Genomic DNA, 27,235 nt, shown 5'->3' on the forward strand with positions numbered 1-27,235 from the left:
CTCCAACAGGCCTTTCTCCTGTAACAGTGTTATAGTTCAAAAACCAAGTTCTACAGACTAAGAACAGCTAAAAGAAAGGCCATCTGCTATTAAACTTTGTTCCAGAGTGATATCTGAATGGTTACCCACTGCTAATAGGTTTTGTTTAAGGAAACAACCCATTGTAAAATAACTTTGAACTAGCAAAACAAGTTTATTTAAAAATTAAACACTCTGCCAAAAACTAGACATTAAATTGTGATGGTACGTTTCATGGGAAACATTTGATATGAAGTAAATGTGTTTAAGAAGTAAAACCTAGGATTAATAAATTTTAAAGAAAAAGTCAACTATCACAAAAGAGTTGACAGAACAAAATCTGATTTCTGTTTGGTTAATTTGAATACAAGAACCACATTGCATGGACAGGCATAGAAGATATAATAGTGTTGAACTTGCACTTTAACCCACGGTACTTTCCAAAACCTTAAACTACCACCAGTAGGTGGCATTTTTCAGTGCGATGCCCGAATTTAATTCCACCTAAACCCAAGGCAACAGTTGATTAAAAGAAAACATAAGTCGAATGATAAAGCTACATTGTTTAGTACATTAAAATAAAACAAGGACAGTGATATTTGTATAAGGTTCCAAAAATATACAACTGGAAAAAAATAATCACTGTACACAACAACTCTGAGGTTGTTAAAGTGACCGATCAAAAGACTGAACAGTGCAAGACATGCTTTTCCAGTTACAAGCTCAAAACAGAAGTGCAAAAGAAATTAAAGCTTTTTTGTCTGAAGTGATTTACCTTTTAGGATAAGGAAAGCTAGAATATAGTTAAGTATTACAGAGAGCTCTTTTCCACAACATGAAATAGTTTCATAATACAACGTTTCACTCCAACTGTGTCCCACTAAGCCTGTTTTGTTAAAGGAACAGATAACTTTTGACCAATACTCGGTTCATTTTGGCCTATGAACTAGAGGACCCATAGGCAAAAACAGCTGAATTCTCAAGCTTTGGCTTAGCTAGAGTACCTGCAAGCTACAGGCAGTGGAAGCAGCAACAAGGCTTTGCTTAAATACACTTTCCTTTCCTGCGACTTGTTGACAAGTGGTCTCAAGACCTCCTCACTGTCAGAAAGCAGCTGTGCTGAAAGCAGATGCTAAGTTATGGCTGAGGACTAAGAAATTGCTCTACAACTCTGGGAAAGTAGAGGTTTAAGAGCAACTCCAGGCAAGTGCTTTTAGCGAGCTGACTAAGCAATGCATGCAGATATTCATGCAAATGTAGAATATGGCTCCAGAGACTTAGAACTAGGATGTGTGTGTGTGAAACCTGGATAGAAGTCCCTTGCTCATAAATTTACAAAAATATATAGCCAATACTGTAGCGTAAGAAGTCACTTTTACTCGTTACATAGATTCCAAAAAGTATTCACTACTTTTCAGACATTCCAGACAAGGTCACTTGTAACAAAAAAGTCAACTTTTTTAAACAAGATTTAAAAAGTGGGTCTTTTCTTCAAGTGAACAGGACATCTGTTTGTAAGCTTAACTTTCTAATCAGTCAAGACTGGATTTATTTAAGATCTCTTATGTGAATATATGCATAACACAAATAAGTTTACTTTAACACATATCACCTGCACAGAAAAAAAAGTTAACTCTTCAAAACATGATAGAGCAGGTCTGGTTAGTACAAATCTATTGCAAATTATAAAGATCCTGTGCATTAGGCCCACCCAGACAGAAGCAGAGGGAAAAAGTCTCAACAATGAGAGAAAGTTACTGTTCAAGTCTATGTGGTGTTTTGAAGAGCCAGCAGCCTAAATGACACCATGCTGCTAATCACAGTATCCAGACAAGCAAATCTGCTTGGGCTACTAAAGCAGTGTAATCTTCTGGAGGTGTCATTTACTCCAAAGTTATTTTCTGTTTCGAAGGCGTTTGGATTTCCTAGGAGAGTCTATGGATTCAACTGCCTTTCTCCGTTTCCTAAGGGACTCCTCATTTGAACCAGAACCTGAAGAACTTCCTACTGCACTTTCCATTACTTCTCTCAGTTTGCGTTCAAGCTCAGCCAATCGGGCATTCTGTTCACCTATGATTTGGGTTTGCTCTAGCAGTTTCTGGTCTTGGTCTTGGAGCTGTTTCTGTTGTTCTTGCACTTTGGTGCGAAGCTCTGAAATTTCCCGCCTTAGAACAGTCACACCTGCACCATTCGTTTTGACTTGCTGCTGGAGTTTGGTGACTTCCTGCCTAGAAGGGTTTTGCTTGGAGAATAGCTGCATTGTTGTTAGGGCTGCGGAAGGACCTGGAACTTCAGAGAAAGTGATTTAAGATTATTTTTTCTACATTGTGTTTAAACAAAATGTTTCAAATTGTGCCCCAATTTATACCCTCTGTTCAATTCTGTTGACCAATCCAGAATCTGAATAATTAGTGGTTTGTAAAACTATGACTATGTAAAATACTATTTACAGATACTCAATATACAGGAAAGTCAATAAGCTTGCTCATAGTATAAATCAGGGTACAATTACACCCAATGTTTCAGATTTTAAGAGGTCAAAGCATAAGCTATTTTCAACTTCCTGAATAAAGAAAAACTACTTTTTGCCTAAAATATGAATGTAAGATTATGTTCTAAACCACTAAATTAAGTTATCAAAGGTGTGACATGCACAAAGCCAAAAAACTAGACACATCACTGTAACTAGACTTACTGCAGGACATACAGTAGATCACTCAGCTTAATTCTGAATATTTTGTATGTGTCAGCTTGATGTAATGTTTGAGTGTCTTTAAAAAGTGACAGTTAAGAGGAAAATCATGAAAATTCAGTAGCCATTACTGAGTGTGCACAATCTATTCCTTCAAGACCTGCAGGACTCAAGAGACTTGTAGAAGTGATTTTTTTCAATAATAGCTATTGTAAATTGACATGATTGTAACAGCTCTATCATGTAAGTTTTGTTTAAACATTTTAAAGCAGTATTTCACCTTTTTGGAAAGGTTACGCAAGCCTAGAATAACTCAAGTCCATCAATCTATATGAATGAGTTTACCTATGTTACTACAGAGATAAGGCAAATCTTGAAAAAGGCAGCATAGCCTGAACAAAGGAGTTCCAATTTCATTGTGGGGAGAACACTGAATCCTTAAGCATCAAGTGTTGTTACAGATCACAGCATTGTGGAGGTATGGGGAGATAGTAGGCTACATCAATGTGTCCTATGTTTTTTGAGCCATGGGGACTTGTGCTATGTTCCAATCTGCTGCTCATGCCATTAGTGGGTGCTGTTCATTCCACTTCCCCCAAACACTTGCTAGCAGAGACTCTCAGTAGAAGTCTCATCTGTGTTCAAGTTAAGGCCAGAAGGGACCGTTGTAATCTATTCTGACCTCCTGCACTACATGAACTATAGAATTTAAATTAGATTCCCGTGTCAACCAAAAATTTCTGTTTGAACTACAGTATAGATGTTAGAAGGTCATCTAAACTTGATTTAAAGACTCCAAGTGATGGATACTTTACTATATCTGTTAGTAACCTAAGGTGTTGGGACTGAGCCTGTATGTATATTCTACACAGGCTAGTGGACATGCATCTTTTCTGCTACTTTTGGCCATTATATGCTCAGATCAGCAGCCTGCCTCAACATTTGGCCCATACAAATTAAGTTGTATGAAAAATGTAACTGGTTGTGCCCTCCCCAAAAAAAGCCAGTTTGAGTGTTAACTTATCCAGTTTAATATTTTACAGAGCCAAGAGGCCTTTTCCATGTTAGACTAAACACCTACGAATATTTCATTTGAAAACAAAACATTTGGGTTCTTGTTACATAAAGAATCTAAGGGTGCTTTAGCTTAAATTATTGTAGTACAAAGAGAAAGCTATCTCATTTGTTTATTCTATTAATAAAACTACAAACATATTGAATTGTGGCTTTGTGTGCTAAATTTCAACCAAGTGTGATTATAAAGTCTCATTCATTAGTGGTACAAAAGTATTTGTTTAAAGAATACACACTATGCATAATTATAAAATACATTCAAGTCTAGCAAAACAAAGCCTCCTTAAATTTTCAAACAATTACATTCCACACTCAATGGCCTTAGGATGTAAAATTAATTTTCTTCAGGAGGCTGGATTATAATGCGGTATTCCATTGTTGAGGGAAACAAACAAGGGCGTGAATGCTTTCTAGAAAGTGAAATGTTGTGAATTTTCAGACAACATGATAGACAAAAACAGCTAGATAAAAAGTTAAAAATACTAGAGGTTGAAAGTAATACCTGGGGCAGCTCCTATGAGACGACCTGATACATCTGATCCAGGCAACTTTCTTTTTAGAATTGGAACAATCTTCTCATCAAAGTATTCCATAGCCATGGATGAGATGTCTCTTAATTCCTGAAGGACTTCATGGGCTCTCTGAGGGGCTCTTGTAGAGTTTACATACCGTAGCACACGATAAATTTCATCAATCACCTAAAATATTTAAGAACTGTTAGATGTTCTGTCAAGTTCAAGGGAAAAAATTAAGATAGTTATTGGTATAATCTGAAATTATAGCACTGATCTACTGATGGGCAGGTATTTCATACCCATTACACTAGTTTGTTCCTGTGTTCTTCCTAATTTTATACTAATCACCTGAAATGAAATGCTGTATTTTACAGTGGAGGCAGAGTCTGAGTTGTCATTGTATCTTTAGAAACTTTTACTCAGTAAATTTACTATAATAGTTATTTTTGAACATATGAACTAATCTGCATAACCACTGCATGAAATGTAATGGAGCATTCCACAGTAACCTGGACAGCAATTAGCAACTTTTCTTTTCTTATTACTTCTACTATTAGTACACTCCTTAAAATCTCTCCCATAAAGTTTATACTTAGTACAGTATGCTTCGTTCTCCACGGGGACTCATAAGAAAATTCTTAGCAAATACACTGAACACCTTAGCAAGGCAGTCAATTCTGGCAAAAGCACTCTGTTGGCATAGCTGCATCCACACCAGGAATTTTGCTGACATAGCTAAATTGGCTAAGGGGTATGATTTTTTTTCTATACTAGTAACTGACATAGTTATGCCAGCAAATTTTTCTAATGTAGACTAAGCCTCAGATATAGTGCTAAGATAAGTTCTTTAATGCTTGTGAGGCACTCAGATACTATGGTGATGGGGAAATAAGACACCTGAAGCTGTTTGCCAATGACAGACAGATGTGATTTGAACACCATGCAAGTGTCCATATAACTAGCTTAATCTAATAGATTAATAACATGGCTACCCCTCTGATAGCTTAATCTATTGTGTCAAATACACATGAAACACTGCAGTGGAAATAAACAGCAAATTTACATGACAGCTGAACACATATGCTTAGATTTTGACATACCTTCTTGTTTTGTTTAGGTCTAACATATATGCTAGGTGATACAGTACCACAGATAATATATTCTAAAATAGCTAAGCAAGGTATTCCAATGGTATTTCTAATTTTAGGAAAAAAACAAGTGTTCCTCTCATGTACTGAAAAAACTCAAGTTCAATTTGTCTTTGGCCTAAAATGCTTAATATTAACTGATACTCAACAGATGGTGTTAGGAACACATCAAATATACATTTTTTGTTACAGAAGTGTACCAAAAATATTGCACAAGATAATCTGGGTGATGAGAGTTTGTGGTGGAATGGCCTCCAGTTTGGTGTTTACAGTTTAAGTCTGGACTACTCAAACTCTACATACAGCATCTACATACTTTTAAGGAATAAACTGTAAGTCGAGTTCTATCTGTTCAAAGGTATCAGTAGCAGACGTATGAACAGTAAAAGTGAACCTGCAAAGAACAGTGACCAATTCAAGCATTTTTAAGTATTTCTTTAAATGAATACATTTATTGAATATGATCCACAACTGGCATACTGAGTTAATTTAAAACAAATCAACAGCCATTTTTCATGTTGGATCATTAATATAAAGCCAAAAAACAACTCATTCAAACAAGCATATCTATTCATAGGGTAGCCCTTACAGTACATAGGCTGCCTATAATATGTCTAAGTACATCCAGAATGATTGATGCACTATACTACACTTTTAGGCAGCTACAGCTGTTAATAATTTGAAACTGAGGAATATGATTTTTTAGCAACAGTACACATTTATACAAGCAAGCAATTTTATATTTTACCTTTCCAGGTATGAAGCAACAGAGATTGGAATCCACATATTTCATGAAAGTCATATTTAACAGAGAGAGCCTTGTTTCTACAGCAGCAAGAATGTCTGCATGGCGAGCTAATGAATGGTTTCTTCTTTCGGACTCCCGCCTAGAAGAAAGCATACAGAAACCATTAAATGACACCACAGCCTTAGCAATTTTAAGCCACCAAAAATTGAAGTATTGCAACAGTAGTTCTTTTAAATCCTTCTGCTCTTAAGAGCCCAGGTGTAAGTCAAGATCCAACAGGCAGCATCCGGTGTATTAGTCAGAGTTTCTGAATCTTGTATCACATGGCCATTTACCTGCTGAGAGTCAGAAAGAAATACAACTACACCTCTACCTCAATATAACGCTGTCCTCGGGAGCCAAAAAAATCTTATCGCGTTATAGGTGAAACCGCATTATATTGAACTCGCTTTGATCCACCGGAGTGCGCAGCCACACACCCCCCCTCCCCCCGGAGCACTGCTTTACCGCGTTATATCTAAATTCATGTTATATCGGGACGCATTATATTGGGGTAGAGCTGTACTTCCAGTAGTTTTGTCCTTCTCAAGAGATTGCTGCAGCTGTCAAGAACCAGCCAGCAAATGACTCTGCACATTTGCTAAACACTGGAATAATTTTTAGATCTATTTGTCAAATTTGGTTCTCCTTGAATCATTACTGTGAAATTTTTTTAATCCAAATTAGTATATGTAAAGGCATCCTAGTTTTTAAAAAAATCCAAGATTAAAAATATTAAAGGACTAGAAGGAGTAGTCTTAAAACAATGCACTGGGGCAGAGTGCTTCAATGCGATTTTGTCATCACTATCCATGTGTGTTCTGGCAACTGACCTAAAAACCACCACCACTAATAAACAGCAATCCAGCCTCCATACTTGCTCAGTCCCAAGCTTCACCTGAGCTGAGAGAACTGATGACTGTTTGAGCTTTTTTGATGCCGGGTAACAATCATGAAATAAAATCATAGAATCATAGAATATTAGGGTTGGAAGAGACCTCAGAAGGTCATCTAGTCCAACCCCCTGCTCAAAGCAGGACCAACACCTAAAATGAAACCATTTAAATCATGACAATAAATTAGGCTTAATTATCAGGTTTTAGAAGTGAGAAGCAGCTTCTCTCATTCCCTTCTAACATTGTCTTCTAATGCCCATGATCCAGCTCCAAATTATGTTAGTGGATACTGTGTCCATGCAGTTGCTGATTGGCCCTTAGCTCCAAAACACATGATAAGAAAACATGCAAAATTAGATCATGCCTTTCTAATCCCAGGTTACATGAAAAATGTGTTTCACGTCTACTCAATTGCACAGGTAGGTAAAAATCCTTTTAGCCAAGGTAGGTTAGTTGGCACTCCTTTTGGAGCAAGTTATCATGGCTCCTAGATTTGCCAGAGGAGTTGATTTTGAGTAATACTGGACACTTCCTCTCTCTTCTGACAGCACTTCAGTTCCCGACAGGCTGGGAAGCAAATAAATAAATAAACAAACAAACAAACAGGATAACATTTATCTAAACAAACAGACTTTAGGGTTGGGCTAAGTGTTCTTACAAGAAAAATAAACCATGGAATTTTACCAACTGAACCAGATAATTCCAATTACAGCCAAAATATTGTCAATGTTTTTCTAAAACACATTAATTTAACTAGATAATTGAAGTAAACTTTTACAGTCTTAGCTTTAAACCTAAGAAATAATGTTACTGTGTTCTTACTTATGTGTTTTAAGATACAGTATTTGGAACCCATAGCTGTAATTGGCACATACCTTGGAAGTTGTGCTTTAACCTGTTTCTGACACAAGTTGTGATATCTTTCCACTTTCAGAAATCCCTGATTTAACATTCGCTGGCAGACCAAGTCCATTCGCTTACAAACCTATTTTTAAAATACAGAACAAAGGAAACTTCAAATGTCTCAAACCAAAGTACAGGTTGTTTTCATGATTAGTCAGTCTGTGCTTGTTCAATGGTGCAAGATTAGTTTTTATTCTTTCTGATTTGCAAACTAATCCTAAATTGGATAAAATGTCAACTACAATGCAAAATAAAATTGTTTGCCCTTTACTGATTCTTTGTTATATAAAAAGGCAACTTCAAAATTCATTGAAATCTGTATCACTTCTTCCTTCATGTTAATAAAGTTTAGCAGCAGTTTAGTTTAAAGGCTCATGTTTAAAGACTCGTTATTTATGTCCACTAACGGTCCTAGCAATATCCTCCAAAGAGAGATAGGACCGGATATTTCAAAAGTTGTTTAATATATCAAAGACGACAAAACCCCACTTTGCAGTTAATTTCACACCTAGAAGCTTTTTGCCAGAGCATTTTCTCTCAGAGAAGTCTGAAGGAGTGCAGAGGGACAAACAGAGACTGATCTTAGACTTTTTTGGCAATTGTCCCACTTGCGTGGCAGGGGTTTTCATAGACAAGACTTTCCAACCTTATGGAAATGTTTTATTACACAGCAATATATATGATTTGGTTATCATAAACAAACAATGAAAAATCTAAAAAAACCACAGGTTCGAGCTAAACTAACATGGTGTTGACCATCAGACTCACTTGGCATGCCAGAGGCAAGGTAGGACCCTCATGAGTAACCACCTGTCTCTCACCACTAGGTCTCCAGGGAAATTGTAACTGTGTAAGGATGCATGTGGGGTGATGTGGGATTGCACTCTAATGTCATCCTCATTGGGTATTATTGACTAGTCATTGGGGTTTAGAAACTTGCAAAAAGGGGATTCCTTTACACACGTATTAAGGGGGCTTTGTAAGTTGAATTGTATAGTAATGTAGAGGTACCTGAAGTTGAAATTACAGTTGCATTGGGGCCCGGTGATCCACACTGAGGTGGTAGGAGACTTGATTTACCCGCACAGGTCCGTGCTACCTTATCTCAGTCCCTTCAGCTCTCTCGCACTGTGCCCTGATCCACGTACTGCAAGCTTGCCCTGGGCTGCTCGGTGGGTCCTGACAGGGTAAATACCTCTTGATCAGCTAAAAGCACGTTAGCCATCGAGTGAAGAGAGAGAAAGTAGAACCCACATCCCATGGTTTTTTTGGGGGACTTGTTCAAGTAATTGTTGGAACTGGTTATTAAAGGGTTAATTATTTAAGAAGTGATGCCTTCACATATGTATAGTGTTAAGTGTTTATTGTGTACGGTTAGAAATTAGACTAACCCAGTGTTTCTCAAACTGGGTTTGCCGCTTGTGTAGGGAAAGCTCCTGGCAGACCGGGCCGGTTTGTTTACCTGCCCCGTCTGCAGGTCCGGCCGATCGTGGCTCCCACCAGTCCCGGTTCGCTGCTCCAGGCCAATGGGAGCTGCAGGAAGCGGTGTGGGCCGAGAAACTTACTGGCCGCCGCTTCCAGCAGCTCCCATTGGTCTGCAGCAGTGAACCGCAGCCAATGGGAGCCGCAATCAGCCGGACCTGCTGACGGGGCAGGTAAACAAACTGCCCCGGCCCGCCAGGGGCTTTCCCTACACAAGTGGCGACCCCAATTTGAGAAACACTGGGCTAACCAGTACAGTTTAGGGTTAAAGTGAGTAAAACAGTCAGCCAAGACTTCTGTGGACCCAGCTGTGGTTAGCCAAAATACAGCATAAAAATATACTAAAGATCATGGAGGTGTTATATGAATGGAACATAGCCAGAATATTTTTAATCACCCTAACTTGTGGGGTTTGATCATATGTTTAATGTAAGGCTCTGGGGTGCGGTCAGGGATGAGGGGTTTGGGGTGGCTCAAGGCTGGGGCACAGGGTTGGGGCATGGACTTACCTCCGGCGGCTCCTGGTCAGCAGGTCCGGCTCCTAGGCAGAGGCGTGCAAGCGGCTTCACACGACTCTCGGCCACAGGCACCTCCCCCGCCAGTTTCCATTGGCCATGTGGAGCCGGTGCTCAGGTCGGGGGCAGCACGCAGAGCCCCATGGCCCCCCTGCCTAGAAGCCAGACCTGCTGCTGGCCGCTTCCGGTGCACAGCGTGGTGTCAAAACAGATAGGCACTAGCCTGCCTTCACTGGGCAGCACTGCCGACGGGACTTTTAACATCCCAGTCGGCGGTGCTAACCAGAGTGAACCAGTGTCTGACATTCCATGACCCAGTACTGGGTTGCGACCCAAGGTTTGAAAAACGCTGATCTAGTCTCACTTCCAGTATAGCACAGGCCATAGAAATTTCCCAAAATAATTCCTAGAGGATCTCTTTTAGAAAAAACATCCAATCTCGATTTAAAAATTGTTAATAATGGAGAATCCACCATGACCCTGGGTAAACTGTTCCAATGACTCCTTCACTGTTAAATGTACACCTTATTTCCAATTTTTCTAGCTTCAACTTCCAGTCATTGGATCACGTTATACCTTTCTATGCAAGACTGAAGAGCCCATTATTAAATATTTGTTATTCATGTAGGTACTTATAGACTGTAATCATGTCACCCCCTAAACTTCTTTGTTAAACTAAATAGATTGAGTTTCTTGAGTCTATCAGTATAAGCAGGCTTGGAAGGATTTGATTTTTTAATCAATAAATGCCAATAGACACACAAACCAATGGAAATATTTTTTCATTGATAATAAATGGAATTTCCAGACAGGCAAAATGAAGGGGGGGGGGGGGGCGCGAGGGGAGAAAGCTGCTTGAGAACTTAAGAGTTCGATTTAAGTATATTAGGACTGTTGATTAATCACAGTTAACTCCCGCGATTAACTCAAAAAAATTAATCGCAATTAAAAAATTAATGCAATTAATCGCACTGTTAAACAATAGAATACCACTTGAAATTTATTAAATATTTGAATGTTTTTCTACATTTTCAAATATATCAATTTTAATTACAGCACAGAATACAAAATAAACAATGCTCACTTTATATTACTTTTATTACAAATATTTACACTATAAAAATGATAAAAAATAGTATTTTTCAATTCACCTCATACAAGTACTGTAGTGCAATCTCTTTATCATGAAAGTGCATGTTACAAATGTAGGTTTTTTGATTACATAACTGCATTCAAAAACAAAACCGTGTAAAACTTTAGAGCCTACAAGTCCACTCAGTCCTACTTCTTGTTCAGCCAATCGCTAAGAGAAACAAGTTTGTTTACATTTACTGGAGATAATGCTGCCCACTTCTTAATTACAATGTCACCTAGGGTGACGAGATGAGAGGAAGAAAATAGCGGGACACGGGGGGTGGGGGGTGTCCGCCGGCAGAGAAAAAAAAACAAAACAAAACCGAGTGCTGCCGGCGTAGCGAAATATCGGGACAAATTGCGTCCCGACCAAAGATCGGTCGGGACACGGGACAAACACCTAAATATTGGGATGTCTGGTCACCCTAATGTCACCTGAAAGTGAGAACAGGCATTCGCATGGCACTGTTGTGGCTGGCGTCACAAGATACTTACATGCCAGATGCACTAAAGATTCATATGCCTCTTCATGCTTCAGCCATCGTTCCAGAGGACATGCTTCCATGCCGATGACGCTCGTTAAAAAAATAACGTGTTAAATTAAATTTGTGACTGAACTCCTTGGGTGAGAATTGTATGTCTCCTGCTCTGTTTTACTTGCATTCTGCCTTATATTTCATGTTATAGCAGTCTCTGATGATGACCCAGCACATGCTGTTCATTTTTAGAACACTTTCACTGCAAATTTGAAAAAATGCAAATTAGATACAAGAACAGCCATACTGGGTCAGACCAAAGGTCCATCTAGCCCAGTATCCTGTCTACCGACAGTGGCCAATGCCAGGTGCCCCAGAGGGAGTGAACGCAACAGGCAATGATCAAGTGATCTCTCTCCTGCCACCCATCTCCACCCTCTGACAAACAGAGGCTAGGGACACCATTCCTTGCCCATCCTGGCTAATATCCATTAACGGACTTAACCTGCATGAATTTATCCAGTTCTCTTTTAAACGCTGTTATAGTCCTAGCCTTCACAGCCTCGTCAGGCAAGGAGTTCCACAAGTTGACTGTGCGCTGTGTGAAGAAGAACTTCCTTTTATTTGTTTTAAACCTACTCCCCATTCTTTAGCGCATCAGGCGTGTAAATATCTTGTGACACCGGCTACAACAGTGCAATGCAAACTCCTGTTCTCACTTTCAGGTGACACTGTTAACAAGAAGCAGGCAGCATTATCTTCTGGAAATGTAAACAAATGTGTCTGTTTGAGCGATTGGCTGAACAAGAAATAGGACTGATTAGACTTGTAGACTCTAAACTAAAGTTTTACATTGTTTTATTTTTGAATGCAGGTTTTTTTTGTACATAACTCTACATTTCAAAGTTCAACTTTCATGATAAAGAGATTGTACAACAGTACCTGTATTAGGTGAATTGAAAAAAACTATTTATTTTGGTTTTTTACAGTGCAAATATTTGTAATAAAAAATAAATATAAAGTGAGTACTGTACACTTTGCATTCTGTGTTGTAATTGAAATCAATATATTTGAAAATGTAGAAAACATCCAAAAATATTTAAATAAATGGTATTCTATTGTTTAAAAGCGCGATTAATTACAATTAATTTTTTTAATCGCTTGACAGCCCTAAAGTATATCTGTTTTGTATATTTTGGCATGTGACGTTGACAATGTGTTTTAACAGATATAAAGCTTTAATTTTTTGAATTTGTGTCTACTGTTATTAAAATAATTGTCTGACCTCTGCACACTTTCCTACAACTGTAATAATTTAAATAGATAAAAATGTAAAAAAAATTAAAAGCCATAATTATGTGGAACTGTGAACATTTACATTGATAAAGATAAAAAGCTAAAATATTGATATCTGCCAAAATAATAAAAAAATCAAATTCTAACAAGCCTAACTACAAGTCATGTTTTCTAATCTTTTAATCAATCTCGTGGCTCTTCTTCGAACCCTCTCCAACTTATCAATATCCTTCTTAAATTCTGGACACCAGAACTAGACACCGTATTCTACCAGTGGTTGCAGCAGTGCAAAATACAGAGGTAAAATAACCTTTCTACTCCTATTTGAGATTCCTGTTTATACATCCCAGAATTGCATTAGCCCTTTTGCCCTCTGGGAGCTCATGCTCAACTGATTATCCACCATGACCCCCAAATCCTTTCCAGAATCACAGATTCCCAGGATAGAGTCCCCCATCCTCTAAGTATGGCCTACGTTCTTTGTTTCTAAACATATATATATTTACCTGTATTAAAACACAAATTATTTGCTTGCATCCAGTTTACCAAGGACTCTTGATTGCTCTGTATTAAACGACATGTCTTCATTATGTACCACTCCCCCAAATTTTGGGGTCATCTGCAAACTTTATTAGTGATTATTTTGTTTTCTTTCAGGTAATTGACAAAAAAATGTTATAGTATAGGGCCAAGAACAGATCCCTATGGGACCTCATCAGAAAAACAACCACTCAATGATGATTCCTCATTTACAATGTTTGAGACCTGTCCATTAAGCCACCCTTTAATCCATTTAAATGCACGTCATGTTAATTTTATATTGTTCTAGTTATTTAATCAAAAGTGTCGTACAGTACCAAGTCAAACCCCTTACAAAAGTCTAAGTATACTACATCAATAGAATTACTTTTATCAACCAAACCTGTAGTCTCATCAAAACAAAATCAAATTAGTTTGACAGGATCTATCTTCCATAAACCCATAGTAATTGGCATTAATTATATAATCCTTCTTTGATTATTTACTAACTAAGTCCAGAGTCAACCACTGCATTATCAATGCATGCCTAGTAGCTTAATTGTTTTCTTGATTGATGTCCTGATGGCAAATCGCATATGGGATTCTATGATCATCTTCAAAAGATTTTTCCCTTCTGAGAACCCATCGTTACTGTCAGAATGCAATATTCTGTAAGAGAGCTAGGCTACTTTTGGTCCCATTTATTATAAATTATGCACATTTATTATAGATTTGAGCACCTCAGGTTAACTAATATCATTTGACTTGCTTGCTCCCTGGAAGGTATCTTTATCAAGATGCTGTGTAGTACCAGACACATTCATTCTTCTCTTACTTAAATATGCAATTGGAGCCAATACATACCCAGGGAGTTAGGTAGAGCCTTGTACTGAAAATGATTCTGTGGTGGGAATGTTTGAAGAACCACAGATAGCAGGGCCTTGTTAGCCTACGTATGTTATACATATTAGACCACATCAGTATGTATTAAGTGCACACTATGAATATTGCATGGATGAATATACCACCTGAATTGTATTGTTTTTCCCCACAACGGTGTTCACTCTTGATATCCCACAATGCCTGGAATAGTACAACTTGGCGTTTTACATAAGGGAAAAGGAAAACTGTCAAAGGCAAAATACATTAATAGTCTGCCCCAATACAAAGTGGGGAGGTGCCTTCACAGACCAGTACCTGGAATGCTAGTATCCAAAATAAAGATAAGTAAGATACAGAACAACACAGTAAGGAACAGGTACAAACTGGTGGGCTGGATCTTAGGTGATGTATAAAGTGAACACACTGGGAGATCGGAATTGCTTCCTGAAAGGAGGGTATATGTCTGTCTCCTTTTCATATTGTACTGTTTTGTCTTTGGACAATAAATTTGGCTCAGTTTGGTTATTTGGTCTCTAAAAACATTTTTCATAACGAACCAACAAGTGTAGTCAAACAATTGGCTATACTATTAATTACAGCCTGATGGGAACATGCAAGCCTTTACTAAGTCTACTGATATTATTTAACGCCATCGCCTTCTGAACTTATACTTGAGCATTTGTTGAAGAGTTTAAGGCAGATTACTACCTGAACTCCACAAAATTTCAGGGGAACTATGAAAAAGATTTAACATACACATTGGAATCTCATTGTCTAGAATTGGCTCTACGGTTCCCATACAGCACTAAAAACTTGCATAATTCCTCTTTACTGGATTCAATGTGGTTGCTGATTAAACACATTTAATGAACTGTTTTCGTTTTTGAGTGATCCCTTTAAATAGCCTCAGTCAGATAAAGTGAAGATGATTATATATTTCCATTCCTGGAGGAGTAGAAGCCAGAGGTGTTTACACTGAGATTCTTGATGTCAGTGGCTGGTCGGAAAAGAGGGGTGTATTCTCTTGGAATAATTCTCCTCTGCATCTATCTTTAGAGAAATGCCTTCTGAGGAACTTATTTGGTGAAAGGATTTGTTTTTCTCTTTCATTGAATCAAAAATTAAAGATGGAATAGACCCACTGAATTATTTTGTTCATCCTTCATCCAGTGCAGTACTGTTCCCTACAGTATATTTGTTAATGGTTTATTCACCCTAACTCTAAATATTCCAACAATAGGGCTTCCACCGCCACTTCTATTGATAGCAGCCGTCCTCCATAATAACCAACTTATTAGCAAACCAAGCATTTTTGAGTCCAGAAAAGGAAAAAAAGTGTTATTTTCCCCTCAACAAAAGTAGTCCACTATCACAAAATACTCCCCCTAGGTAAATATAACACTTTGCTTTCCTTCAAGAATCTCAGCATGTTTACAAACATTCATTTAGCTTCACAACCTGGTGTGGTAAATATCATCCCTATTTTACAGACAGGGAAACTGAGGCAGAGAGCGGTCACATCACTCAGGCAATGTCACACACAAAGACTGTGGTGGAATTGGAAGCAAAATCCCACAATTCCTAGGACTATACTTTAACCATCATTCTTTAATAATGAGCCATATTAATGAAGTTCGCCAAAGTAGTATATTCAAAGCTGTTATTAAGGTTTCTTCATAGTTGGGCAGGTCTGAAATATAGCCTACTTTCAAAATAACACACATACACCTTAATGAGGATTGGTGGACTTAATCCATCCTGGAGGAAAATACTTACTGATTATCAGCATGCTTGGTGCTGCATAAACAGAAATGGAGCCCTGTCTCAAGGAGTTTCAATTTAATATCAGAATCAGACAAACACACTTCAGGATATTGGCAGATTTTGTAAAATATTTCTCCCAGAAATGTAGTCCAAATTACTGTAGAAATATGTTTATGATATTAGAGTTCTAATATTTGTTTTGTTACAGAGAAAGTCTAATTACATGGTCTTAAAATAGAAACAGTATGGCACACAAATTTAGCGAGGGTTATATAAGCTTCCTAATCCTTCTACTTCATTATCCACGACAAATTCATTAACAGTAATTTATTGGCTGGATCCAGAGTTTATACTCCCTCGCTATTCAGACACTACAGGCATGAGGTACACTGATCTCAGTTACATCTCTGCACATTTTTTGCACCTTAACTCTTGACCTGTCTGTCTGAGTGAGACAGTAGGGGTGTGATCCACAAAGGTACTCAGGCACCTAAATCCTGTTTTTACCTGCCACTGCAATCCACAAAACTCCCATTCAGCTGCCACCTAGACCTGTAGATGCCTAAACTCACTAAGCACCTAAGTTTTTTCCTCTGGGCATGTGTACTGCAGCCTCACCCTAGGCACCCAAGTGCCTATCGCCTGCCTAAGCACTACTGCCTCATGATAAAGGTTCAGATGCCTATCTCCTGCCTAAGTCCCAGAATGATTCACAAGCCTGGAAAGAGAAGGTGTTCATCTGCTTAAGTCACATCCAGAGACCTGATCTGGTAGGCGACCTCTGGGCATGGCTACCATATTGGGCCCCTCAGGCAATCTGGGGGGCAGGAGGGAAGAAGAACATTCCTTAAAACCTTTAACCTAGTGGATAGGATACTCACCCAGGATGTGGGAGAACCCCAGTTCAAGTGCCCTCTCCTCCCGAGGGGGAAAAAGGGATTTGAACTAGGATCTGGCAACTCTCATATGAATGCCATAACTACTAGGCTATGGAATATTTTGATATGGATCTTCCTCAATCTCTCCTATTGAAGTTGTTACACTTTAATAAAACAAATGAATAATTAAATATTAACTGGGTCAGTGAAAGAGTTAAAATTACTCTATAGCAGTGGTGGGCAATCTGCAGCCCCCATGCGGCCTGTCAGGGTAATCCGCTGGCGGGCCGTGAGACAGTTTGTTTACACTGACCATCTGCAGGCACGGCTGCCTGCAGCTCCCAGTGGCCGCGGTTCGCCATTCCCAGCCAATGGGAGCTGCAGAAAGCGGTGGCCAGCACCGCTTCCCGCAGCTCCCATTGGTCGGGAATGGTGAACTGCAGCCACTGGGAGCTGCGGGGAGCCGTGCCTGCAGACGGTCAATGTAAACAAACTATCTTGCGGCCCGCCACTGGATTACCCTGATGGGCCGCAGGTTGCCCACCACTGGTCTATAGGCTAGTGATTAGACCACTCACCCGAGATGTGGCAGATCCCTGTTCAAACCCCTTCTCCCCCATCAGGAGCAGGAGGGACTTGCACTGGGAGTCTCACAGATCCTGGGTGGGTGCCCTAACCATTAGGCTAAAGGTTATTAGGGAGGTCCTCCTCCCACATCCCCCAACCATTTAGTTTCAGACCCCAAACACAGTTCAGGCGGCAGGACAACCTATTTTCTCCAGGTTGCTAGCAGAGCTAAACACTTCCCTGCAGCCTGGACTTAAGCACTTATCTCTGAAAGAGAGGCAGGGCTTAACACACACCCCTCTGCTCAGCATCTCCCATTGGCTATCTTAGGCATCTTCAGGTCTAGCATGCTGGCTTTGTGGATCTCATTCTAAGGTGCCTCTCTCTCCCCATTCATTCTACAGGGAGCCTAGGCACCTAACCCAGGCATTCTGGATCACAGTGTTTGTTGTTCCTGTGATTTTATAAAGGTTAGATGCTGAACACTATAGTGCCTGAGTCCCTTAGTGGACCTGGGCCTAAGCTCTTTGCAGCAAAGTTCTTGTCTTCCTATACATTTTGTATCTATCATGTACACTTACTGTACTACAAATAATAAGTGGACATGTGGACTCAGTAAACTAAACCCACAAGGAAGCATCTCATAGAGGAGGAACAGTCTTGGAACATAATGCTACCATTTCTAAGAATCACAGAATATCAAGGTTGGAAGGGACCTCAGGAGGTCATCTAGTCCAACCCTCTGCTCAAAGCAGGACCAATCCCCAACTAAATCATAAAGGAGCTGAATGTAACAATTAAGTAAGGAAACTGATGAGCAAACAAATAGCATGCCTCCCGAGGCAAATAAACCAAAAGGCTTAACACAGGGGCTCTTAATAGGGGTGTGGGGGGGGGAGGAAAAGGGGACAAACGCACCCCGCAACTAAGAAGTTACTGAACAGAAGATGGGGGGAGGGTTGCCTGGCTTTTCCACAACTCCAGCACAGTACTGAGGTAAGATCGGTCCAGCGGGCGACATCAGGCTGCAAGAGATAGTGACAGTGGACCCCTCTCCCCTTCCGCCCACCTCCTTTTCCTCCAGACAGACCCGAGTAATTGCAGTAGACAAAACCTGGGGGGGGGGGGGTATTTCACCCCAACCCTACCAGCAGCAGGGACACAGACATGACAGACTCGGGGGTCTCCAGCAGCAGCAGGGCCCTCGGTTCAGTCGGGCCCTGGCTTGATATTCCCCCCTTCCCCTGCGCTGCCTTCCCGGCCCCCCTCGCCCCCCACCGGGGGGAGCTGATGACCCGGCCCCCCTCGCCCCACGGAGCCCCCCCCGGCCGGCCCCTCACCAGGCGGAGCTGGCTGGTCTCGTCGTAGGAGAGGAAGCCGAGGATGCTCTCGATGGCCACGATGGGCAGCCCCACCAGCGTGTTGCTCTGAGGGAGCTGCTCCAAGGGCGCCGGGGCCCCCTGGAGCTGGGGGGCCGGGGGCGGGGAGAGGCGCGCCGAGCCCATGGCGCCTCCTTCCCCCTCCGACAGGAGCCGCTCCTCCGCCACCGCCGCCATCTTGGGCCCTGTCCCCCTCCAGTCCTCGGCTGGGGGGAGGGGGACTTCCTGTGACAGCACTTCCGCCCCCCGCCCGCCCTGAGCGCCGCTACGGGGCGCGCGGGGGAGGAGGGGAGTCCTGGCCCGTCCCGTCCCCTCCCCTCCCGGGTTGTGACCCCCCGGGTCCTTGGGCGCCAGTGGCCTGATCCACCTGCAGGCCCCGTGCTGCCGCTGGAGCGGCCTGGGGGCGCCGCCCTGAGCACCCCAGTGTACCCCGCTCTGTGACTAGCCCCTTCCCCCAGCCGCTAGCGCCCAGCGGGGAGCTGCCCCGGGGGTGGCAATAGGTGAGTGGGAGCGGCTGGAAGCGGGGTGTCATCTACGCTGAGCTGATCCTCCGGGGCCAGCAAATCCAGCCCGGCGCCTCAGCCCGAGGGAGTTACTGCTCTGTGGGGTATCGCTGGCGAGGAAGGAGGGGGCCTGTCCCCGAAGAGCTGACAGTGAGGCCCCCGACAGCGACCTAGGGGTCAAGGAAGGAGAACAAAAGGGATGGCTTTGTGGACAGACCCCTCAGCCAGCAGACTGTTCGTTTGCGGGCTGAAATACCCCAGGCTGCCCCTCCACCATGCCCTTGTTGAAGGGGGCACGGGGGCATTTTAGATAGCTCCAGTATTGCCCCAGGGTTGTCCCACACAGGTTCTGAAGACAGTGCCCATCTTCCCTCTGTAGGGCTCTTCCTCTAAGAGGCTCTGTTGGACCACCCTGCTTCTCCAACAACAGTACTGCCTCTCAGAACTGCCAGCTGTCCAGGCACCTTGTCTTTGGCCCAAAGGCCTCCTGCAAATAAATTGGAGAGAGACTGAACATCCATGGGGTCCTCCGGCCTCCTGCTGCTCGATCACAGATAGGAGAAGAGGTTGTATGTGCATGTAAAACAAATGGGTGACCACTTCTTATTGTTACTGTTTGCATCACAATAATACGTAGCGTAGTTGTAGCTGTGTTGGTTCCAGGATATTAGACAGACCAGGTGGGTAAGGTAATATCTTTTATTGGACCAAGTTTTGGTCAGAGAGACGAGCTTTTGAGCCACACAGAGCTCTTCTTCAGGTCATACATGGTACATAGAACAAATACTATTTCCAAAAGGTCCGTGAATCACAGTTAATATTATGGGGAGTTCTCTGCCTTGATCCACTCTTTGTGCTGTTTAGGCAGCATATAGGGAGTGGAGGCTACTCACAAATCCCCAGCTGGCAACATGTTCCCATATGCGATATGAGCACCTTTCTGAGCCTATCACCATCTTGCCCCAACCTATCAGTACCAATGGCTAATTGGGGAGGGTCAGGAGCAAGAGGAGCCACCACCATGGTCAGAGTCCTTTCCCCATTTCTGGGGAGAGGCAGCAGCAGGAACCAGAGGGTGTATTAAGGAGGAACAGGTCTAGGAGCTGTTTTAGCAGCCACAAAGGAGCTCCTGGTGCCTGCCTGCAGTAGTTGAGTACCACAGGAGCTCCTGAATTCAATAGGAGTAGTAGCAACAACCCAGGACAAGGAGAGTACCCCAAGTGAGGGAACCAAGGTGTCAGTGTACTTCAGCAAGGAACCCAAGTGGCAGCATCACTTTGTTTTTCATTTGGTCTAGGTGTTATCCTTCCTGCAGCCAGTGGGGGAGAGGTGGGTTGGGTGAGGACAGGGAATGGCTAGAGTGTATGGTAGCTTGGGGACCATAGCCAGCTGTCCCAAGTTAGAGCAGCTCTCAGACTGATCCTATGGATCCAGAGAATATAGAGGGTAAAGGATAGCCAGAACAAACCAAACTCTCAACTGCACATGAGTAACAACTCTGAAGTTAATGAAATTTCATGGAAATAACAGCAAAATGTGGTCCACCAAAGGGATGGGTTAGGATAAACAGACCTAGAATATAGTTTCCATTGGGCTTAGAAAATGTCATGATGATTCTTGTTGTAACTAATGACTTTTTAGCTACCTAAAATCCCTGTGGATTTCCCCTGCTACGATGAAAAAGTAACTAGTTGTTTGTTGGTTACTAAGGTAAATGATTAGGGGATGGAGATTAATTTATGATTTTCAAAGACAATCCTGGGAACTGGCCTCTCTCAAAGGGCTAGTCCGCTAATGAAGGAGTAATTTGGGAGCAGCAGAGAAACAATGGGAAAGCCTTTATGTGTATCATCACAATGGCATTCCAAAAATGTGTTCTGAAATGAATATTTCCTACCTGGGAGCAGAACATTATATGCCAAGTACATATTTGGAGGCATTTTGCCTTATTTTTTCCCCATTAATGTTTAAAACTACAAGCCAATATTAGAACAAGGCCTTCCTTTTTCCTCTATAATTTCAGGATCTGACAGCCTTTCCAAGACAAACCGTAAGTGGTTTCAATCCAGTTACGGGGATTCACGATAGGTTTGTGACTTGGCACATATAGTTCAGGCAGACAGCTCATTAACATTTTCAAAATTAGGAAGAAAAAGCAATTTCCATTAGTTACAAATGTGTTTTTAATTGTTTTGAATGCTTAACTTGAAAAGTTTGTTTTTAAGATATAGTTTTGTAAATAATTAGTAATTAGTCTGCTGAGTTAAAGCTCAGACTCTCTGCTGAATCTGATGTTTTCTTTTTTCTGTATCATATTTTAGAATGGTCAATTTGTAAATGATCCAGTGCTTAATCTTGAAAAACATACATCATCCTTATCTGTAGATGATCCACAATATAGCCTTAATAGTGGCCTACCATTTGAGCCCATAGTAAGAGACTCTGGAGCCCATCACCCCGGCAGTTACTCCTGGAAGTATTATGTAAGGTAATAAAGGTTTTAGTGCATGCCAAATCATAGGCCGGCAGATTTTGCAGTCAGTGTTTACAGTTGATGCAGGATATATATTCTGTACCCTACTAGAGCTGTCATCTATCTAGATTTTTGTAGAGCTTGCAAGACATTAAAACAATCTTGCAATAGCCTCAGAGCTAATGCAACATCGTGACATGATGATGGTTGTCTATGTCACACTGAATTTTTTGGGAAGCTTTCAGCAAAAATGGTTCAGTGATTTCCAGAAAGAAGGTTAGGGAAAAATAGGCTGTTTTGTTAAAAAAAAAATTCTTGCAGTTGTTTCTTTGAGAAACTACAGTGCCTCCATACTTGGGAATAGGGACATGAAATTTGGCATGGAAGCTGCCCTAGTGTCAGAGATGTGGCTTTTGCTGTCCCTGTGAAAATCTGCCAAATTTGGCCAAGTTATAAACCTCTGAAAAATCTCAGTTCACCCAGGCTTAGCCTTGTTAGAATTTGACAGAGGAATTCTGAGAAGATTTCATCTGCCCTGAACATGCTCCATCCCTCCATGTGCCATCCCCTCAGAGCAACTGAGCATGCTCCAACCAAGGGCTGCAGGGGCTGAACAAACTTTTCCTGTAATTGCTCCTCCTGGCTGCCTAATTTTTGAATGCTTAACTTTGCAACTCTAGCATTCTGTTAACATTGGTTTTTGTATGCAGTATTTGATACAGAGTAGAATTAGTGTGGAGAGAAATAGAATATAGTACAGTCCAATTCATTTTAAACTCTTCAGGGTGACACCTCCTACCAGGACATTTAACGTGCAAAAGTATGCAGATGATACAATAAGATTCTTATTTGGAAGCAAAGATTTTCTAGAGTGAGAATTGCACCAGCTTAATTAAGATTTGTGTTTAAACTGGTTTAATTAAACTGGTGCAACCCGCAGTCTTTTTTTTTTTTTTAGTTTTAGTGGCTTATGTTGGTTTACATTAGTTTAATTGGGAACAGGTTTAAATTGAACCAAATGAGCCACTCGTATACCAAAATACGGGTTCACATAGGGGTTTGCACTGGTTTAAGTAAACCAGTTTCAGTTAAACTGGTGCAAAGTTGGGTGTGGACAAGTCCTAAGTTGTAAAATACATACAAAAAAAATTGGAATCAAAACTGTTTATCCAAAGGAGTGAATACAATAGTGAATGACTCTCGACATGGCATGAGACACAGGCAGTAATACCCTTGCTCTGCAGAACACCAAGGTATACCTGCCTAGTCATTAACATGCCTACAGAACAATGCCAGCTGACTAAGCATGTGGCAAACCGAGAATACTGCCCCTCATCTCTTTGTTACAACTACAATCAAAACGCAAGTAGTGTATGCAAAAACATCATGTTACTGCTTCCTTGTCCTTCCTCACACACTCCCTGCTTTGTTTGTTCACCCAGCTGTTGTAGCTTGTCTTTAAAATTGTATGTTCTTTGGGGCAGGGACTGTCTTTTACTATATAGCCATATAGCACACAGTGCAAGAAGTTTCCAACCAGGTACAGGCCTTTACTTTATCTGTAATACAGTATTGCTTAATCAATACCGATGTCACTTGGGCTTGGTGTCGCATATGGTAATAGGTCAGGAACATCAAAGAAATCTGAAAAGGAAAGCAAAATTGCAAATCAGGTGGGAGATGTATCATGCCCACCCATAGACCAGAGGGTTCGGTCTCAGAAAGACACTAGCCAGGGAAGGAGAAAATGCATTCTCTATAAATGTAAGATTGTGATTCTTAACTAAAACAACATGGATTAGACTGACCTTAATTAGCTTCCGCAGCATCAGGCTGGACATGTCATGCAAACAGTTGCTTTTGCCCAGTCTGATTTTCTCTCTCTTGTTCAACAAATTTTGTTTTGCCACAATCCAGGTGGTTTAAGATTGGTATTTGAGAAATTGATGCAAAGTACCCTGGGCAGGGTTAGAAACCTTCAACCTCCAAGATGATGTAAGGGAGAAAGGATGGCTGGAGCCCACGTTTCTCTGGATTTGTGGTCAAAAAGGTCCTCTCCTCTAAGGAGTGTTAATATTAAAACTGCAGGCCTCCAGACATGTAGGAAATGCCTATTGACCACAGATAAGAACTGAGTTTAAGGGGCATAGGTGACAATTACCCAACTGGGAATTTACCCAGATATTGTTTTTATGTCTCATCTGAAAGGTCAAGACAGTGATCCAAAACCAACTGCCCATTGGTTTGGTACCGATCCAGTGGAGGAGTGTCATCTATAGAATCACCAACACCATTTCCCACATCACTCTGGATGTTCCTTGGAAATCCAACTTACTGCCATTCAAGTACTGAACAGTCCAACCCTAAAGCTACATATTAACTGGAGTGGATTTGTGGGAACATCTTATGGTCAACTTGGAAAACTACATGCCTTTATTCACAAAGGTGTGAAATCCAGTCCTGTGTAGAGGGCCACTCCCAGGCCTTTGAACCATTCAAGGTCACTTCCTGATAGGCCCGATGCTGAGGAACTGGTCTGGTGTGTGGAGGGAGATGGATTCAGTGTATACTGTTGTGCAACAGAGGAAGTTATAATTTGTTTAATATTATTAGTAGTAAATATGGTAATATCCAAGGTTGCAATTGGGATTGAGGCCCTATTGTGCTGGGTGCTGTACAATCACAAAAAAAAGAGAGTCGCAGCCCTGAAAGTTTTACGATCTAAAGATTTAGTGCTTACAATATGCTGGGAAAAGTACAATTAACTAAAGAGGCTTTGACTCAGAAAAGCAGTGAAGCAGTATCTACCGAAATAGGAAGGAGAATTATGAGGAGGTATTAGCTTACATGGCTTTTGCTCTCCACCTCTTTTCTTAGAACATTCACAAAACCAGGAAAAGATTGCATGATTTCCTAATTAAGGGCCCAATTATTCTGTCAGCTACACTGGTGTAAATCTTGAGTAATTCCTTTGGCTTCAGCATGTTACTTTAAATTTACATTAATGTATTTGAGAAAAGAATTTGGCCCTAAAAAGGACAGACAGGAAATGCCTTTGATGATCATCAGCTGAATCAGGCTTTATTGGCATGACAAGCTGTTGAGTGTTGCCAAAGTGTAAAAAAAATACAGGCCATCAATCATCTGTCAGAGGCAGGTATGAGACACCCAGAATAGAGTTACACACTAGGTTTGGAATCGGATCCCCTGTGTCTGTCTATCATTACAGTCCTTTCCTGATCTTGTAGCAGCAGGTTGCTGTAACATGAAGCCAAAATAGAATATCATTTGGTTATGAGCACTGGGAGAATATGTCAATATGAAAATATATGAAGAGAATATGTAAATTGACGAAGAGAATATATTAACTAAGGATCCAAACCTGCAGACCTTCTAAGGCCATGTCTACGCTACAGTGACACAGTACAGCACTGCAGCTGTGCTGCTGTAGCACCCTAACGTAGATGCTTCCTACGTCGACTGAAGGTTTTTTTTCTGTCAGTGTAGTTAATCCATTTCTCTGGGAAACAGTAGCTAGGTCAACAGAAGAATTCTTCCATTAACCAAGTTGCATCCACACTGAGGGTTAGGCTGACTTTACCGTAGTGCTCAGGGTGCAACATTTTTCACAGCATTGAGTGACGATGATCTCATTTTTAAGTGTAGAGCAGGCCTAAGAAAACTATTTTGGGCTTGATCCTGCATTCCTTTTGCATCCAAAACTCATTGATGTTGTGGTATTCTGAAAATTGTGTTAAAATTGTGATAGCACTTTACATTCCATGGGGTTTTGCTAGGGCTCTGTAGGGAAGCATGTGATCAGATTCACTCTGTGTGTAGCCAGCCAGGCTAGAGTGACAAACGGTCAGCGTGAGCTGTGCCTCTGCATTTTTAGGAAGCAGCCTGCTTTCTCTCTCTCTGATTTTGGATTCTTATTTGTTATTGTTCTGAATTCTAAGAATAAAGTAGTGTTTGTTACAAGCTTCCAGCAAGAGTATTTTATGTTTTTATCTAACTTCTGTGTCTGTATACTGTGAAACAACAGATTTCACTGTCTCCTTCTTTCCTTGACTTCACTGGAATGCTCATGTGAGTTAAGGGAGGTAACTAGTGCTTGGGAGTGGGAGAGAGGCAGTAGGTAGGGGGAAAGGAATAAAGTTTCAGTATTAAGTTGCTCTCCACATTTCATGAATACTCAGCTCAGATGTACATTCAGCACCAGTTTGTGGCCAATCAGTACCTTGTGGTTTCTGCTGGGGGGGTGTGCAGTTTCAGTCACAGGCTAAATAAGCGACAAAGAGTCCTGTGGCACCTTATAGACTAACAGACGTATTGGCGCATAAGCTTTCGAGGGTGAATACCTACTTCGTCAGATGACATGCATCTGACGAAGTGGGTATTCACCCACGAAAGCTTATGCACCAATACGTCTGTTAGTCTATAAGGTGCCACAGGACTCTTTGTCGCTTTTTACAGATCCAGACTAAGACGGCTACCCCTCTGAGGCTAAATAAGGGATGTGCTCATTCAGCACATTCCTCAGCTGGCCTAACCACTCCTCTTCACTGGCCAAGTGTCAACTCTACTTCTGGGGCTAGATGGTGCCTCCAGGCAGAAAGGACTTTGTGCTACCTTGGACTGCTTCAGTTGCTCCAAACAGACTTTCTGTTGCACAGGGCCTTCTGCCAGGGTCTGTGCTGAGAGAAGTTGGCATAGGCCCCAGAGTGAATCTGGTCCAGTGAATACAATTCAGTACCTAGAAGCAAGCAACAGCGAGAGGGAGGGAAATACACTATATATGCTACATATAGGGCACCCATTTGTGTCAGACCAACTTTTGGGGCGGCGGGGGGGGGGAAGTAGGGCTGGTGTAGGGGAAATTTATTTCTTCTGTACTTAATACACAGCATAAGCATTCTTTAATTTGGAAAATGTTTGATTTGTATATTGAATTACTTCTGAAAAAAGCCATGGCTTTAAATTACAGAGAGTAGAGTTAAGGGGAGAAAACTAGGATTTTAATCTAACAAATACTTCGAGAGGGTTTGCAGAATCTTTGGTTCATGGAAGTTCACTCATCTCTTGATAGGTTGGAAGAAGTGAAAAACTATATTCATTGTGAGTGCTGTGTGTGTGTAGTGGTACTGATAAATCATCCTCTGCATTTATGGAATCTCCATTTAAAATCTTCACAGAAATCTCAAACCAAGAGCAGAATATGTTACGGCCTAGCTCTATACAAGTTTCTACAGTAGTTTCTGGGTGCTGCTGGCTCGTCACTTGTAAATAGCTATTAGCTTACTCATTGTTATTATTATGATTTGACATTTGTGT

The 27,235-nt window shown here is 41.2% G+C and overlaps 1 protein-coding gene and 1 long non-coding RNA gene across 3 annotated transcripts; one reads left to right on the forward strand and one right to left on the reverse strand.

Annotated features, from left to right (window-relative positions):
• Positions 1 to 173: 173 nt before the first annotated feature.
• Positions 174 to 19,198, reverse strand: FBXO28 (F-box protein 28). Its single transcript, XM_005289591.5, has 5 exons — positions 18,887 to 19,198; positions 8,006 to 8,115; positions 6,196 to 6,334; positions 4,287 to 4,482; positions 174 to 2,307 (listed from the first exon to the last, which is right to left on the reverse strand). The coding sequence occupies exons 1-5, from the start codon at positions 19,100 to 19,102 to the stop codon at positions 1,913 to 1,915; spliced, it is 1,056 nt and encodes a 351-aa protein (XP_005289648.1). The 5' UTR covers positions 19,103 to 19,198; the 3' UTR covers positions 174 to 1,912.
• Positions 18,335 to 25,887, forward strand: LOC101939713 (uncharacterized). 2 transcript variants are annotated; one of them, XR_010600209.1, is made up of 4 exons: positions 18,335 to 18,542; positions 19,808 to 19,994; positions 21,750 to 21,916; positions 24,110 to 25,887. It is a non-coding gene; the product is annotated as an uncharacterized LOC101939713 (long non-coding RNA). The 2 variants fall into 2 exon arrangements; XR_010600208.1 differs by lacking the exon at positions 18,335 to 18,542 and adding an exon at positions 19,183 to 19,425.
• The last annotated feature ends 1,348 nt before the right edge of the window (positions 25,888 to 27,235 follow it).

Source organism: Chrysemys picta, chromosome 3 (genome assembly GCF_011386835.1).
Source record: "Chrysemys picta bellii isolate R12L10 chromosome 3, ASM1138683v2, whole genome shotgun sequence".
NCBI classification, from domain to species: domain Eukaryota; kingdom Metazoa; phylum Chordata; order Testudines; family Emydidae; genus Chrysemys; species Chrysemys picta.